This window comes from Panthera leo, chromosome E1 (genome assembly GCF_018350215.1).
Source record: "Panthera leo isolate Ple1 chromosome E1, P.leo_Ple1_pat1.1, whole genome shotgun sequence".
Taxonomy (NCBI): Eukaryota; Metazoa; Chordata; class Mammalia; order Carnivora; family Felidae; genus Panthera; species Panthera leo.
The window spans coordinates 40,767,971-40,781,244 of record NC_056692.1 but is presented as its reverse complement, the minus strand read 5'-3'; the positions used below and the strand labels follow the sequence as shown (position 1 = coordinate 40,781,244).

General features: G+C 42.2%; 1 protein-coding gene across 8 annotated transcripts in view; it reads right to left on the bottom strand.

The window, feature by feature from the left end:
• ATP6V0A1 (ATPase H+ transporting V0 subunit a1) overlaps window positions 1–13,274 on the bottom strand; it is a 53,967-nt gene that overhangs the window by 10,422 nt on the left and 30,271 nt on the right. For 3 of the 8 annotated variants that reach the window (XM_042916988.1, XM_042916989.1, XM_042916993.1), the window contains 7 exons: window positions 12,832–12,971; window positions 12,340–12,497; window positions 11,801–11,891; window positions 7,845–7,963; window positions 6,923–7,139; window positions 6,277–6,384; window positions 1,222–1,329 (listed from right to left, as the gene is read on the bottom strand). In XM_042916988.1, the coding sequence (XP_042772922.1) occupies window positions 1,222–1,329; window positions 6,277–6,384; window positions 6,923–7,139; window positions 7,845–7,963; window positions 11,801–11,891; window positions 12,340–12,497; window positions 12,832–12,971 (941 nt within the window). Of the gene's footprint in view, window positions 1–1,221; window positions 1,330–4,783; window positions 4,906–5,387; window positions 5,463–6,276; window positions 6,385–6,922; window positions 7,140–7,844; window positions 7,964–11,800; window positions 11,892–12,339; window positions 12,498–12,831; window positions 12,972–13,274 lie in introns of those variants that run through there. The other 5 variants (XM_042916991.1, XM_042916992.1, XM_042916996.1 and 2 more) reach the window with 4 other exon arrangements.

Sequence of the window (13,274 nt, the reverse complement as noted above, 5' to 3'; positions counted from 1 at the left end):
CGAAACAAAGACAGAGGTGACCGACATGAGATGCAGTTAATGGAGACGGATGTTCTCAGAACACAGGTTCACGGACTGGTTAGAAATGGCCAGTGAGATGCAGGACACACAGGTGTCACATGTGGCCCCAGGGTTGCGGCAGGGTCAGCAGAGTGATCACAAGGATGGGAAGAGAAGCTCCAGATAAACATGAAGGCAAAGCCAGCTTGTTTCTTACCACTTCGTCCTCGGTAGGCTTGAAAACACAAATTTACACTTAGTGGGAAGCCATGCCACACAAGGTCACGAGTCATAAGCACAAGGTTACTGACTGTTTCTCGGGGAAGACCGTTAATGTTAAATGGGTCTAACGTGCTGGAGGCAGACATGCTCAGCATACAGAGAGCAAAACCAGCAGGATTTAGAGCATGAAGATACATATTTTTTAAAGGCACCCCGACCCTTGCAATTCCTTTTTATACAAATGTCATACACACAGTGGAAGTGGTCAGTTAGACTGAAAAGTTCAGTCACCTGGGTCCTCAACTCCTATTCTATTTGCTTGAAAAAGAACATAACAAGGGGGAAAAAAGAATATAACAAATAGATGACATTCACAAGTTCAGTTCACAGGTTCTGTGGCATGAGGGGTCAAGGCAAGCAGACCGGATTTTAAAAAGCAGCTTGGAGGTGGTGGTTTAAGGAAAAGTCTAATTTGACCTTACTGCTTTTCACCCTCCCTGTAAAAAGTAGGCAAATAACATTTTTCAAAAGCTCAAATAATGTATCTGCCACAGAGAGCAGATTCGTGGGACAAGACTTTAAAAGGACCAGCGATTACAGTTCCAACTGGAACCATTCCTGGAAGGGGCAAGGGATGAAGAGGCTGCCCTAAGGGGCCTGTGTTTCTGGTAATAAGACCTGGGAAGCCGGGGTCTCCGCTGCCCTCGGTCCCCAGGAGCACAGTTAGTAATTGAGATTTGCGCGCAGAATACTGCAGGCAACTCGGAATTCAAGTTCGGACCATGAAGCAAAGCTGCTATGGGGGCTGCCGGTGACACCTAGAGTTCAGAGCAGGCCCACTGGAAAAAGCTGTGGTGCCCGAAGAGGCCCAGAAGGCAGGCTGATCATTAGTATTAGTATTTTCATTTTCTAAGAAGACTGTAGGGAGGCCTCCTATGCAAATAAGCCTAGGGCTGACCCACAGTAGAAGGAGAGGAAGCCCACGCCACTGGATCTTACCTCTTCTGCGTCCTCTGAATGGGTGGAGAGCTGGTCATGCTGAATAATCTCAGCATCCTCCTCTGTCGGTCCGTTGCCCACCCTGATCCCACCAAAGTTGAGAGTTCCCTACACAGATGAACAGAAAGAGTAGAATTTGCCTGGGCTTTAATGTGACATTCTGTGAGTGGGGAAGGGTGATGGTTAGTACATACAAACCTCAGAAAAGCATATATTCTAACAACAAAATCAAAACCCGCTGATCCAACAGGCAAGTAAAAACAAACCACTGTTCCCACCCCAACCAGCACCGCCCCAGCCCCAGCCCCAACTACATTTACCACCTCATTCTGATCAGAGGAAACATGCAGCCTGCTGCACCAAGACTCACCAACCTGGCCTTGGTCAACACTAACTGAGATGACTGCTTGAATGAAAAGCTTAACCTGAACGGACTCTTGCAATGAGTGTAGCTCTATCTGTAAAGTTGTCAGTGGTCTAAGTTTTTCTAGAACTAAAGATCAGACTTTCTAAGAGGGAGTGGAGCCAAATGACATGGTGACCATAACCTGGTCTGATAAACTTTCAACTGGAACCCAAGAGTTCCAGCAACTTCTCCCAGAAGCATACTGGGTTTCTGCCCAGGAACAAAGGACTTCCTAGATCAGGGAAGGGAGAAATCTATATGGACATCAGCCTGCGGCCAGAGAATACTGAGGTCAAAAAAAAAAAAGGAATGAAAAAGTCCCCTTTCCTTCAGTGGAGGATTCTGGAGTGTTACAACAACTCTCTTCCAGGCATGTGGGCAAATGTCAAATGGGTGTTTGCTTGTTTCCCAGGCATGGTGTTCAGCGGGCTCTCCAGAACCAGAATTTCTAAGTCAACCTGACTTGGGAAAGCTTGGGCTTACTGAGACAAAAGGACTCTTTGAGTACAAAACTGGGCAGCACTGGGGTTAAGACAAATACCAATGAGTGCTAACCCGCCAGAGTGAACAGGAGCTAAAGAAACAGGTCCTGGGCCCACTTCTTATGGTTTCTGATCAGGGACCCCAAACGAGGCAAGAGTTCAAAAACTTTTCTCCTGCAAATCGGCCTTCTGGGCAGCAGCACAATGTGCCAACAGATTTGCTCCACTGCCCGGAGGTCCCTACTCGCAGCTTCACCTTTTGGTGTGCAGCTTTTTACTACAGCTGACTGACCACCAGAACTCAGTGCTTGGGCAAATTCTCCTTCTCCTTGAAGCAGGGCTTCTTCCGTGCTGGTCAGGGAGCCAGCTGCATCAGAATCACCTTGAAATTAAATAGAGATTCTCAAATACTACCCCCGGAAATTGTATACTTAGTAGATCTGGGGTGGGGCCCAGAAAATCTATATTTTAAAAAATATTTCCCCACGTACAAACTGTATAAGCATTTTTTATTGTCTACCTTGAAAATTCAAGCACAAAAAAATGCACATACCCTTTGAGACCCCCACCACTGGGAACATCTATGTTTATGAAATGTTATCAAGATATGTGGACAAGGATGTTCCCTGCATTTGTATTTATAATAGCAGAGAATTGGGAACAACCAACACATCCATCATTGACAGTGATTACACAATTTTAGCATATCCAACAGAATGTACTATGGAATACTAGACAACTGTAAAAAAGAGTGAAACACTGTGCCGACAGCTCAGAGCCTGGAGCCTGCTTCCGATTCTGTGTCTCCCTCTCTCTCTGCCCCTTCCCCATTCCTGCTGTCTCTCTCTGTCTCTCAAAAATGAATAAGCGTTAAAAACAAAAAAATTAAAAAAAAAAGAGTGAAACAATCTCCCAGGATACACTAAAAATTTTTAAACTTAACAAATCAAGGGGCAAAAGAGTGCTACAGTTTAAAACACAATTCCTAGTATGTTTTAAACATGTATACATACACATGTACAAATACATATACATATTTATATCAATAGATGATAGCAATATGTTGATATATGCAGAAAAATATTGGAGGCAAAATTCCCCTGCCTTTGAGTAGGAGAAGGAGCCCAGGGACAGGGGCACTTTCACTTTCAGTACTATTTGCATTTTCTAACCTATTGCTTTAATTTTACTTTTTAATGTCAGTGGAGGATTGTCTGGGTCATGGAACTGTGGACTATCTTTATTACTTCTTCTGTTTTAATACTCTAAGAAACAAACGTAAAGGTCACCAGGTGATTCTGATGTGTACTCAGATTCGGGAAGCACCGAGACCCTGGGCACCTCCAGGTCATGCAAACATTACACCTGACAGACCTCAGCAGGTGGACTGGAAGTACAAAAAGGGCACTGGTGACAGGAGAGGACCCCAGCATATCCTGGCACGGGTTACAGGGTTGAGGCAGGCTTCAGGCTTTAAGGATCCTAAAGCAGAAGGTCATTTCTGAAGCTTTTCCCAACCAGCTGACAGAGTGAGGGGCAGACAGGGTAAACCTCTCAGCCAGACACTAGCAAGTGTCCCTTCAGGACACAGGACATGAAAATTACAGGAAGGGGAGATGAGACATACACATCAGCAGAAAAAAGAAAACATTAAACCATAACACACTGCTTACAGACAACCCAAAGGACAAAGAACAGAACAAACACAGATCAGTGATTGTCTCCTCAGCCCTTAGGGTCAAGAATCCAGAGTCCTTGTGAAATGATCATCTTGAAGCTTTCGTGAGGCTCAATAGAACCAGACGTTTCGCAGAAGAACCAGTGGGCTAAGAAGACTCTATGAAGGTGCAGGTTTCCAGACGGGGGACGTTTCACTTGGACAATATCGTAGAAGAGGGTAACAGAGTTAAAAGCACCAAAACGGATGCATCAGAAGCACATCCTAAATATGCTAAGACTAACAGAAAGAAGGGCACGTGAAAAGAATGTCAATAAATGGATAGTATGTGGTTTGTGGACTTAAAACATTTCTCAAAGGAGAGAGTAAATCCCTGTTTGAAAATAATTTTAAACAGTAACATTAAACTATCTTCTGATTGGGGCGCCTGGGTGGCGCAGTCGGTTAAGCGTCCGACTTCAGCCAGGTCACGATCTCACGGTCCGTGAGTTCGAGCCCCGCGTCAGGCTCTGGGCTGATGGCTCGGAGCCTGGAGCCTGTTTCCGATTCTGTGTCTCCCTCTCTCTCTGTCCCTCCCCCGTTCATGCTCTGTCTCTCTCTGTCCCAAAAATAAATAAACGTTGAAAAAAAAAAAAAAAAATTAAAAAAAAAAAAAAAAACAAAACTATCTTCTGATCCAAAATATCAGCCCTTTTAGACTAGTTCTAGAAGGATCACAGCAGTTTTCTAGGTTTAAAATGATCAGAAACACCAAATGAAGGAAAGAGCTATCCATCTAAATATTTCACTTTCTTATAAAGGAGTATGATGCCACTAGATCATAAGAGTACATGTGTGATTACTGCTGGTGAGATTTTTTAAATCTTACTGATTACCTAGAATACACCGGGCTAAGTTGATACTAGCACATTAAAACAGTTTGGTTAAGAGATGTTTTTCGGGAAAAATATTGAAATACTTAACATTCAAAGTGCTGTTGCTGAATCATGAGTTAGTATTTGAAGAAGGAAAGTCGAAACAGATGACTTTGGTTATTGTACCAGATGCAGAAGACACACGAGACACATGGCGGAGTGGAGGTCTCAATGGAACAGCTGAGGACATGAGGGCTTCTGAGTCTCTTACAAAAAAGTAGACATGTATAAGCTCCGACTGGCAGGAGAGTAAGTCATAGCTAAAATGGACCAAATGTCCAAGCATCACTCCGAAGCAGAAGTTTAAAGAGCAGGGAGACTTATTCAAGAATCACAGAAATGTTCTTGCTCCATGCAGAAAAAGCATCTAATACGTGGTCACAAAATACATCCCATTAAGATGATGGGATTCTGAGAGGGTACAACAGCCACTTTCCTCCCATAGACGTGACTGTACTTACAGATTTGAATAGAAACTTAGTAGACAGACCAATGATAAAGATGATATTAGAATCTACTCGTAAGAGGTGGAAGTCTTTTCTATCATTGTCCCAATGAGTGAAAAGGATGGACTTCCCAAGAGCACACATGTCCCATGCTCTCCATATAACTGAAAAGAATTCTGCTGCACTGTTTGCCACCTCTTTACACAAAATGTGATGGTTTGTCAGTTTTAATTCACTCACTGTTGCAGCCGCTGCTGCCTCTAGTCCCTGCTGGCTCGGGGTTGGGCTGACTGGGGCCTCCACAGGCTGCCCTTCCTGATAGTGAATGGAAGAGAAGAGGAAGGGAGAAAGAAACAAAAGAGGGCGGGAGTGAGGCGGGGAGACGAATGGAGGGTACATGGAAGGATGAAGATGGTCAGAAAAGGGAGAAGGAGGGTCTTGTAACTCAGCTGCTCTCCAACAGGAATAATAATCTAACAGCTGTATGAGAGTCATGCAATAAGATCTTTTGGGTTTTATTAGGCAGTGTAATAAGTAATCGTTATTGCATAGCCAGAAATGAAAATTTGGGGTGTGTGTGTGTGTGTGTGTGTGTGTATGTATAGAATTCATAAGCACACATACATTGAGTAAACACAAGTTTATGTGTGGCATTTAAAAAAAAAAAATCTTTTTCCCAGATGTCTCAATTGGTGAAAGTATCATGGTCTCATTTTAAACGAAAATGTCTCAGCGTCAGCCCTGTGGTTGCCCAGGCAAACCACATGAGTGGGTTCACCCACCTGTAGCTCCTGCAGCCCTGATTTGGCTGAGGTTGCATCTAAGCAGGCCCAGACCTGGATTTTGCTGAGCACAGCATGAGCAAAGCATGACCAAGAAAGGCAGAAACTTATGACTTGTTTCCTGTACCTAAGCTACTCAAAGCTGAATCCAGATGTTCGAGCAGCAAATACATGGATTTAAAAAAAAATTTTTTTTTCATCAGGTCCAATGCACATGCTGGAATATGACACAAGTGCGTTTTAAGAGGATGTAGTCTTATGCACAATTCATTATATCTGATGAGGAATTGCCTTGCTCTCAAGGGGAAAAAAAATCTAGTATCTTTCAGCAACAAAAATACACCCACCAAATGCTTCCTCCTCAAATATTGATGGCGAAGGACCAGTGGTTTAAATAGTAGCATCCAAGGTACACACAGTAGCGCGACCACTACCAGGAAACACTGAATTCCTTTCTACAAAGTAAGGACAAGGCACATCACATTAATCAAACATGCAGTTTCCAACGCTAGCACAAATTTCCCCCAAACAGAATTTTCTTACTGATCTATGAATGACACCATCCAGTTTCTCAAACTAATTAGCAGATATTGTGGCAAAGCCCAAGAATTATCTGATAGGATGCTAAGGAGGATGGGCTGAATTTAGGTCTGAAGGTATGGGCTGAACACCAACACCACAGAAAGAGATTTTTAAAGGCTTTTTCAGATATCTGGCTTCCTGGGGCACCTGGGTGGCTCAGTCAGTTGAGTATCTGACTTTGGCTCAGGTCATGATCTCACAGTTCATGAGTTCAAGCCCCGCATCAGGCTCTCTGATGTCAGCACAGAGCCCGCTTTGATCCTCTGTCCCCCTCTCTCTGAGCCTCCCCCACTTGTGCATGCACGCGCTCTCTCTCAAAACTAAACAAACATTAAAAAAGAAACGAAGAGAAATATCTGGCTTCCTGGTTGAGGGAACCACCTAAGCCAGTCTACCTCTGGGTTGACTCACCTGTCCAGAATAAAGCATCGCATTACTAGAGTCACCGTAGGAAAAGAGAAACATGTTTATGAAATGAATCAGAAGGCTTGGCGCCTTCTCAGATGTATGAGCATCATAGGCTGTCCACTTGTAAAATATAAGGATAACCAAGTAGCCAAACAAAGAGGTCATGAAGATTATTTCAGGAATAAATCCAAAGTAGATATTCAGGGGTTTCTTGAAATAGCTAAAAAGAGAGAAAAAAAATGTTAAAGGCAAACAGATCCAGGGACGCCTCGTGGCTCAGTCGGTGGATCATGCGGCTCTTGATCTCAAGGTCGTCCGTTCAAGTTTCACATTGGATATAGAGCTTACTTTTAAAAAAATTAAAATTAAAAACAAAACAGTGAACAGACCCAGGGTCACCCCCAGACCAAATGGAGTACTCACTAGATCTCCTACCTACACTTCCCTCAATTCTGTCTTTATCACTTTAAGAAGCAACAGCCAGATGCACTGAAGGCAACAGAGAGAAGCAGGATTAATTGTGATTTCTAAATTTTTGGACCTTGGACAGTTCCAGTACCACCCCCACCCCCACCCCCCACCACCAAACTTTTCCCATCAGAAAGAGACTGGAAAATATAGTACCTTCTGGGACCAGAGTTTATAATTTTATGTGAGTTACACATCAAGAGAAAAAAAAATAACTCACTCATTTTGATGAAAATGACATAAAGTTTTTCAAAGAGCTTTACTACAATTGTAAATTGTTAAGGGACTAATGCTAATTAAGCCTCATTTAAGAACATGAGATTTTTATAAAAAGCACCTCTTTAATGTAGAATAGGATTCTGAGTTATTAATCCCTCCCCAAAGATGTCATGATTTCTTTAGGCGAAAGCATTATCTAAATTATGCGTGTTCCTGTGACAGAAATACAGCAACTCACGTATGGTTGAAGAGGCTCAGGCTGACTCCAAACATCATGTGAATGATGCCAAGGATAACAGACATCTTCATTTTAAAGGAGTTGAGAAAGGTCAGTTTATTGGTAGCAATGTTCCAGATCTATCACAATCCAAGGAAACAAAAAAGCATTATAAAGAGTTCATGAACGGGACATTATTATGCACCAATATTAAAAAAATTTTTAGTATTTACTTACTTTGAGACAGAGAGAGAGAGTGTGTGCACACATGTGCATACAAGCAGGGGAGGGGCAGAGAGAAGGAGTGGCAGAATCCCAAGCAGGCTCCACACCATCAGCTCAGAGCCCAATGTGGGGCTCGAACTTACAAACCCTGTGATCATGACCTGAGCCAAGATCAAGAGTCGGACGCTTAACCAACTGCGCCACCCATGTGCCCCTCACCAATTTTTTTATTTTTTTTAGTTTTTTAATTAAAAATTTTTTAACATTTATTCATTTTTGAGAGAGAGAGAGAGAGAGAGAGAGAGACCGCACGTGCGTGCGTATGAGTGGGGGAGGGGCAGACAGAGAGGGAGACAGAATCTGAAGCAGGCACCAGGCTCTGAGCTGTCAGCACAGAGCCCGACACGAGGCTTGAACTCACAGAGGGAGAGATCATGAAGTGAGCTGAAGTCGGTCGCTTAACCGACTGAGCCATCCAGGAGCCACCCAATTTTTTTTTTTTAAAGTAAGCTTTATGCCCAAAGTGGGACTTGAAATCATGATCAAGAAAGAGTCATGTGCTCTAACACCTGAGCCAGCCAGGAGCCCTTATTTACCTATTTGAAAGCTTTTTTTAATTATGGAAAATTCTAAGCATAGACTTAAGTAGAGAGTATAACAAATTCCCATTTACCTATGATCCAGCTTGCATACTTTTTTTTTTTTCTTTTTTGAGAGAGAGAGAGAGAGAGCACACACTAGTGGGGAAGAGGGGCAGAGGGAGAGAAACAGAATCTCAAGTAGGCTCCACACTCAATGCAGAGCCCAGCCTAGGGCTTAATCCCATGATCCTGGGATCATGGGACCCAAGCTGAAATCAAGAGTCAGATGCTCAACTGACTGAGCCACCCAGGTGCCCCCCTGAAAAATTACTATTGGTTCAAGGTCAATCTTATTTCATCACACAACCTACTCCCCACTTCCCTATTATTTGGAAGCCAAGTTCAGATATAATTTTATCTGTAAATACTTCAGTACATATCTCTAAAAGGTAAGCACTCGTTTTTATTTTACTTAAAAAATTTTTTTAATGTTTATTTTTGAGAGAGAGACAGAGAGTGAGCGGGTGAGGTACAGAGAGAGAGAGGGACAGAGACAGAATCTGAAGCAGGCTCCAGGCTCCAAGCTGTCAGCACAGAGCCCAACGTGGGGCTTGAACTCACAAACCGCAAGATCACGACCTGAGCAAAGTCGGATGCTTAACCAACTGAGCCACCCAGGTGCCCCGGTAAGCACTCATTATCAAAACATAACCACAATGCTGTTATCACCCCCAAAAACATTAACAATGATTCTTTAATACCATGAAACATACACTCAGTATTTAAATTTCCCTGATTGTGCCCCAATTTTTAAAAATAATTCATTTTAATTCATTTATTCAAAAGTAGGGTACAGATCAGGTCTCTACATTGATTACTGACACAGCTCTTAAATCTCTAATCTATAAATTCTCCTTTCAGCTCTCCTTTTTAATTCCTTACAAAATATTTTAAAGTTGGAACATTTATTTTGTAGATGTTCCCCCAGTCTGTGTTTTACTGATCACGTACCCTTAATGTTGTCATTCCATCTATTTTTAAATATTAGTTGCCTTAAGCTTTGTCACCTAAGGGCCTGGGCATCTGTAATATTTTCCCGTAGTTCTCTGCCTCTACTTGGCCATCAAATCACATTTCCTAAATCACTGACTCTGATGCAGTCACTTCCCTGTGCCCAAACCTACCTCACACCCCCACTGTCTTCTCTACGATAAAGTGTGAACTCAGTAACCTGATAAGCCAGACCTTCCACCAGTGAGCCTGGCGTTTTTTCTGAACGGCCTCCTTGCAAGGAGCTTATCCTCGGTGACTTCTAATCTCAAAACATGTGGCTGGTTCTCTCTCCAGCCCATTTTCCCTGAAATTCAGTTCTACACCTCCAATTGCCTGATGGACATTTTACCTGTGCATCCCACAGGCACATCAAACTCAACACCTACCCTTAAGTGTCAAATGAGATGTACGTAAAACAACATCAACAACAACAACGAAACACTCTGTTAACTACAGAACCCTATATAAATGTTACCTAATATTTTTATTAGACTCTAAGCTACTTGAGGCCAGGAGCTACATCTTACAATTCTGTGTTTCCCCCAGCAAGCACTATGCCTGCAGACAAGGATTCAATAAACATTTGTTAAATGCATGTGTGAAATGTTATCCAACCTCTCCAAGCCTTGGTTTTCTTATCTGCATGATAGGGATAGCAGTATTTCCCTGATAGAATTGTTTGAGGGGAGAGCCCTAGTGTCTGTAAACTGATGAATGGGTAAAGAAGATGTGGTATATATAAAATGGAGTATTACTGAGCCATCAAAAAGAATGGAAGCTTGCCATCTGCCATGACATGGCTGGAGCCAGAGAGTATTATGCTAAGTGAAGTAAGTCAGAAAGACAAATATTAGATGATTTCACTTGTATGTGGAATTTAGGAAACAAAACTGATGAACATATGGGAAGGGAAGAAAAAAAGAGAGAGGGAAGCAAACTGTAAGAGCCTCTTAAAGACAGAATAAACTGAAGGTTGATGGAGGGAGGTGGGTGGGGGATGGGCTAGACTGTGATGGGTATTAAAGAGGGCACTTGTTGGGGTGAGCAATGGGTGTTGTAGGTAAGCGATGAATCCTTAAATTCCACTCCTAAACTAATATCACACTACATGTTAACTAACTAGAATTTAATAAAAATTTGGAAGGGAAAAAAAAAGAACCGTTGGAGGGGAAATCAGATATACTAAGGGCAGAGTTCAGTGCTTGGCCCACAGTAAGCATTTCTGTAACATCTGCTCTTATAATAATAAAAATAAATAACTTTGTATTTCCCCACCTATATGCTTTTGTACACACTTCTCACTTATACCAATCTGAAACATTTTTTAAAGGCCAAGTTAATACCCATTTTTTATAAGAAACCTTGATCTTTCTGACCCATAATGATGTGTTTTTCCTCTGGAATGCTGTACTCCTTAAATCATTCTTAAATCTCCCCCCACCCCCCTTTTAAGCACACAATACAAAAGATTTGATCACATTTTATTTGCCTAAGTATTTTTTTTTTTAATTCTGGGATAAGTTTTTTAAGTATATAAAGATAAGAATGGAAATCTAAAACCCATAGGAAAGGACTATTTCTGCTTTGTTAAAATACCTGCTAAACTAAGTTAAACAGAAATAAATTGGGAAGGAGTCTTGAAAATCAATTTTCCCAGGGTCAAAATTATTAGCCATCTCTGAAATAAGTAGTGCAGGAAAAATTATTTGGGTCCCCAAGGCACTTGGGTCTCTTATGGTTTGGAAGTACTCTGGACAAATACACAGAAGACTTTCCAAAAACATGTCAACTGAAGGGGCGCCTGGGGGGCTCAGTAGGTTACGTGTCCGACTCTCGATTTCGGCTCAGGCAATGATCTCACCATTCGTGGGATTGAGCCCCTGCGCTGACAGTGCAGAGCCTGCTTGGGATTCTCTCTCTCCTTCTGTTTCTGTCCCTCTCCTGCTTCCATGTGTGTGCTCTGTCTCTCTCAAAATAAACAAATAAACTTAAAAAAAAAAAAAAAAAACAACCTTCAGCTGAAAACCAAATAACCATTTATCTTCAACTTAATTCTCTCACTTCAAGGTTACAGTTTAAAACTCTGGTGTTAGACATATAGAAAAGAAGTGCTCTTACTGGATCAATGCCAAAAGGGTATGGTCCACCAAAAACTCCAGGAACAGCTGGATTCAACTGTAGAACAGGGTTCCCCCGAAGTGTCTCATCCCTACCATGTTAGAAGAAAAGTTCCATTTGTTTTTATCAAGAGCTGGTAGGGTCCAAAAACTGGTCCTAAAAGAAACTACTACAACTGTCTTGTCTCTTCAATAAAAGAGGAGGGACTAGCATCTGAGAATGAGAAGGGATCAGCAATAACAAAAGAACACAACAAACAAACACACCTATATAACCAAGCAGGGAATTTGGGGAATCTGCTTTTAATTTACAAAAAGAATCAATGTGCCTACATTTATAGTCTCAGTTTCTTGAGAGTACTGAAAGAATCACAAAACACTTCCCAGGCTGGGGCATAAATAAGAGGGGACACTGCATTCTTCTGAAACAGAGACACTGTCAGCCACTTCTGAAAGAAGTAGAAGTTTACCACTTGTCTGGAAGATCAGAGCTGAACAGGAAAGGAATAAGCTTTGACTTTCTTCTTCTTTGCAACTTACGTCCAATTATACAAAGAGAACATTGGCCGTACGCTCCAGGAGGACCCGAAGATATTAAGAGACTTGGAAAAGCAATCATTGTAGATGAGGCCAGTGTAGATGGAAAACACACCCATCAGTAGAATAATGTACCGGCCACTGAACACTGTGCTAAACATCTGGAAAGCAGAAGAAAGAAGTCAATGAAATGTACTCTCGGTGGCTCATGTTGTGACAATACTGAGAATATACTAGACCCTTCTTCTCACACTACTTTACCCCACCCTGGGTCAGAGAGCTTAACGTAAAGGTCAAAATACAATGCTAACAAGAAATTACTTTCACAGCACATGGCCGCTTCAGTGTTAAAATGAATATAACTTCTCTATTCTTGACATGGTCTCTGTAACTTCTCTATAACTTCACGAATAAAAGACTTTCAGATCATAATTTTATAGTGACTGCTTGAGGAATTACAAAGTGTCGGTCCGACGCAGATGTGACAAACATTACCTCATTCTCGTTCTTCTGGGAGAGAAGCCGGCTCTCCCTTAACACCATCCATACAGCAAAGAGGGTCATCAAAATGCCATGGCCAAAGTCCCCAAACATCACAGCAAACAGGAAAGGGAAAGTGATGATGGTATATGGAGCTATAAAGAAACCAAAGGAGGAAAAAGACAAAGTACAGACAACTGTGCCCACCACCAAAAGATCACATTCCTCACCGTACTCTAAGATCTGTACAAGGGGACTTACTCCCAAGCTGTTGGTCAGATGGACTCTCAGGGAAAACCTTCCATGACAGGACCTCACAAAGCAGCTCTGATGGCATCTAGGCCTACTGCTAGCATTTTAAACAAAGAACACAGGAAATGCAAGTTTTGTCCCTAGCCCTGGCAACAGTGTAATTTGTTCTTTGATTCCTTTTCTCTAACTCCTGGGACACTGCTCCT